The sequence below is a fragment of the Mus caroli genome, chromosome 8, assembly GCF_900094665.2.
Source record: "Mus caroli chromosome 8, CAROLI_EIJ_v1.1, whole genome shotgun sequence".
NCBI classification, from domain to species: domain Eukaryota; kingdom Metazoa; phylum Chordata; class Mammalia; order Rodentia; family Muridae; genus Mus; species Mus caroli.
Genome location: NC_034577.1, coordinates 107,683,129 through 107,687,151, shown reverse-complemented (window position 1 = coordinate 107,687,151; position 4,023 = coordinate 107,683,129). Strand labels below are relative to the sequence as shown.

Sequence of the window (4,023 nt, the reverse complement as noted above, 5' to 3'; positions counted from 1 at the left end):
GGGGTGGGTGGGTGGTGGGGTGATAGGGAAGAGAGATGACCAAGAAACATGATATTCATTTATGAACTTTTCAAATAATAAATTAAAATCATTACTAAAATAGATTTTAAAGGGTTTAAAATCTTCTTCACTAACTATGATAAAGGAAACTGTTAATTTAAAATAAGGCTGAAGCTCTGTACTATGGCCTTTATAACCTTAGGCCAAAACCAAACAACCAATCATGTAATTTCCCCTTCTCTTCAAGAGGAGAGCTTTGCTGGCCCTCCCAAAGTGATGTTAATTACCAGAGTTTCTGAAGAAGATGCAGTGTAGTGTGTGTGTGTGTGTGTGTGTGTGTGTGTGTGTGTGTGTGTGTAGGTGTCGTAGATTGGTGTGTGGTAGGTAGACAAAACATGGTTTTAAGTCCAGAATCTGATGTAAGTGCCTTCACTCTGGACACAATAAACGGATCGCCTCTGTGTGCAGAGCCCAGCCAGCCTGGGGCAAGGGTTACCTTCCGCATTGACCACCATCGTTCCAATGACCCCTTTGTGGCTCTGGATTCTCTTGAGGGTTTCCTCCACTTCTGTCTGCAAGAGATCGGGGCTACCATTAACCGGAAGGGTATCCATGGTTACACCTGCTCTACAGCGACTATCTAGGCACATACCTGGTCCCCTATTTCTTTAACTGACAGATGGAGACGATATGCTCGGAGTTTAAAAGGTAAGCTTGGAACTGTTAGGTCTCTTTGTGGGGACTGTGTAGGAAGCCCCAGCTTGCACGTGACCTAGGCAGATTGCCAGGCTTCAGCCCCAATGAAGACAGAGAGCCTCACAAGGGATCCTCAAAGCTTATGGGTTCTTATTTGCTAGGCGGGTAGTGTTTATTTATCTGTTTGCTTTTACATTGCCCAGAAAGCTACCATGGGTCATCATTCAGCAGCTCCCATTTCCATACTTACAAAACACTTCTTTCGTATGTCATGGCTTTTAAATATTTATAGATCATCACTATATCCTCCGAGGGTGTCCAAAAGCTGCCCTTTCTGAGACTCCTTAGTTACTTCTGTTTCCCCCACTGGGGGTTCATTCTGGTGACCAAGCTTACAAGGGGCGTTCTGTGCAAGCATTGTATTGCAGGATGCTGGAGCACCCTGGTTGTGTCTTGGTTGAAGCCGAATGTTCGGCTGTGGGTGTCTGCATTTGGGACTCACATCTGGGTTTTACACTTACGTTTTTGATCTGACTGTGACTAAAACCACTCCGTTCCCTGTGCTGTCTAATTCCCAACAGTACATTGCGACTATTTACATTTCTTGTAAGAATATAGTTTATTATTTTATAGGGATGGATGCTTGTCTGCATGTATGTCTGAGCACCATGTGCATGTGTAGGGCCAGTGGAGGCCAGAAGAGGGTGTCAGATCACTTAGACATAAAATTACAGACAGCTGTGAGATATCAGGGGGTGCTGAGGCTTGAACCTGAGTCCTCTGCAAGAGAACCTAATGCTTTTAACCACTGAGCTTTCTTCCCAGCCTCATATGCAATTTTTTTTTTGATTTTTTTTTTTGAGATAGGATTTCACAGTATATAGCTCAGCCTGGTCTTGAACTTGCAGCAGTCCTCCTGCCTCAGCCTCCTGAGTGCTGGGACTCCAGGCAGGCATTACCATGCTCCACTTAGCCAGGCAGTTTTGTGATGAGAATCTATTCTATTGCTTTCTTTCCCAACATCTCACAAGTGAACACTACGTTACTTCAGTCAGAGACAGGCTTTCTTCCGCACCCATTGTGGAGGTGAGCAAGCACTTTCCTCGTTTTTCCCACCACCAGGGCAGGTGTCTTCTGCGCATTTGAGGAAATGTCATGCTGGATTGGTGGCTCTCCTCATGGTGGACACTAGTAACATTTTATTTAGCGTGTTCTTTAAACTACACCATGGCCCAAAGCTTGGAGAAATGCATCTGCAAGAGGCCACCCCAGGTTACAAACGGGTTCCCTGTCACAAATAAAGAGGACTGTGAAAACAAAGGAAGAGAGCATATGTTTACATTTCAGTAACACGAAAGCTCTGAACATGAGGTGTCCTCTGGAAAGGAAAAGGAGACATTGCCAGTGACAGTAATAGCAAGAATCTGATAGCGCCACGGACTTGTTTTGTCTCATACACAGCTCATACACAGCCTGGGACAAAACCAAAATCAAACCAAACCAAACACCAAAACCAAACAACAAACAAACAAACCCAACCAACCAACCAAGAAAACCCAAACCCCAGTAAATGTAGACATTTTTTTCTTGTGGTATCTCTCTGACACTTGGCATTTCTTGGTCTCCTTATGTCTGGCACAGAATACTTACAAACCAGCATAGCTCTGATGGCCATAGGGGCGTGTACAGCTCCTCAAAGTCACGGACCTCTCCTCCCTTCCTCCACGGCTCCTCTCAGCTCTCTGCTCCTCCAAGGTGGTTCTCTTCTGACTCCCAGACCCCTATTGCAACCTCCTGTGTCCCCAGGCCACTCCTGTGCCTCTCCTCCTCTCCCCTTCATTCTCCTTCCCTCCCCCTCCTCTCCCTTTCCTTTTTCTCCAACCCTTTCCCTTCGCTTCTTTCTCTCCCATCCCCTTCTCTTCTCTTCTCTTCTCTTCTCTTCTCTTCTCTTCTCTTCTCTTCTCTTCTCTTCTCTTCTCTTCTCTTCTCTTCTCTTCTCTTCNTCTTCTCTTCTCTTCTCTTCTCTTCTCTTCTCTTCTCTTCTCTTCTCTTCTCTTCTCTTCTCTTCTCTTCTCTTCTCTTCTCTTCTCTTCCCCTTTGCCTTTCTTTTTCCCTTTCCTTTTTTTTTCTCTTCTCTCTCCTTCCTTTTCTGTGCAGGCGAGGTTGGGGTAGCATCCCACCTTCCTCCCCGCTTTCTTTCTCCATTCCTCGCCCCTCCCTCCTAGTTTTTATTTCTTCCCTCTTTGTCTCTTACTCATCTCCCAGCCTCCTTCCCATTTTCTTGTTCTCCTGGTCTCCTTCTTTCTCAGCTTGGGATATTTCTTTCTCCACCGCTGTCATAGCTCTTTGCAAACTTTCCTGGCTCCCAGATTCATCTCAGCACCTTCTGTTTTTCAATAGCGCCCCTTCCAGCTGTCATCCAGTAAATGGTGAGACCCTCCCAGGACAGCTGTGCACATGGGTCTCCCCCTCTACCCTTCTAGACAAGAACCCAGATTTACCATCGCGCCTGTGGGACAGCTCCTCGCTCAAGTCTGAGCTGCAGTTTCTGTGGATGTCAACAACGCTTCCCCCGTTGCTAGGTAACCAGGCAGGAAGTGGCTTTCTGAAAGCTATGGGCTGCGCCTGCGCAACGGTTAGGCTGTTTCTGAAGCCGGCTTCTCCGCCCTGCCTGTGGCAGGTTGCTTTGCAGCCTAGCAGAAGAAGGCAGGCAAGGACGTTCCTTCCCAGGAACCTCAAGGCGATGGGGTCGTGGCAGGATACGGTCTCTCCTGGGTTTAACTTTTCTTTTTTTTCATGCTTTCAGGAGATGTGGCCGGCACTTGTCCCTGAGTCAGGCAAGTGTAGCTAGCCACTCGACCGCCCCCACGTGAGATATATGATACACACATGGGTGCCAATAATACCATCGTGAGATATAGAACTATCCATGTGGGAAACAATAACACACTGTGGATATGGTAGCACGCCGGGAAGGTGCTCATGTCCTAAAACCAACCGATTTCACTTTATCTCTGAGTATTTGGTACTAGAGCTGAGCCGATCTAGAAAGGGTTTGTTCTGTTGGTGTGATAAACAAACAAACAAACAAACAAACAAACAAACAAACACCCTGACAAAGAGCAACTTAGAGGAGAAAGGGTTCAGTCTAGCTTACAATTCCAGGTCGCAATCCTTGTGGGAAGGCAAGGCAGGAGCTTGAAGAATCTAGTTAGATCCACACTGGGGGGGGGGGGGAGAATGAGAGAGGGAGGAGGGGGAAAGGGAGAGAAAGGGAGGGAGCGATAGAGGAGGGAAAGTAAGAAAAAGCAAAAGAGAAAGAGGGAG

The 4,023-nt window shown here is 46.8% G+C and overlaps 1 protein-coding gene across 1 annotated transcript in view; it reads right to left on the bottom strand.

Moving 5' to 3' along the window:
- Dynlrb2 (dynein light chain roadblock-type 2) overlaps positions 1-3,273 on the bottom strand; it is an 11,032-nt gene extending 7,759 nt beyond the window's left edge. The window contains exons 1-2 of the mRNA XM_021170869.1: positions 3,198-3,273; positions 497-572 (exon numbers count right to left, since the gene is read on the bottom strand). Coding sequence (XP_021026528.1) covers positions 497-572; positions 3,198-3,200 — 79 coding nt within the window. The 5' untranslated portion in view covers positions 3,201-3,273. The remainder of the gene's footprint in view (positions 1-496; positions 573-3,197) is intronic.
- Positions 3,274-4,023: the final 750 nt, after the last annotated feature.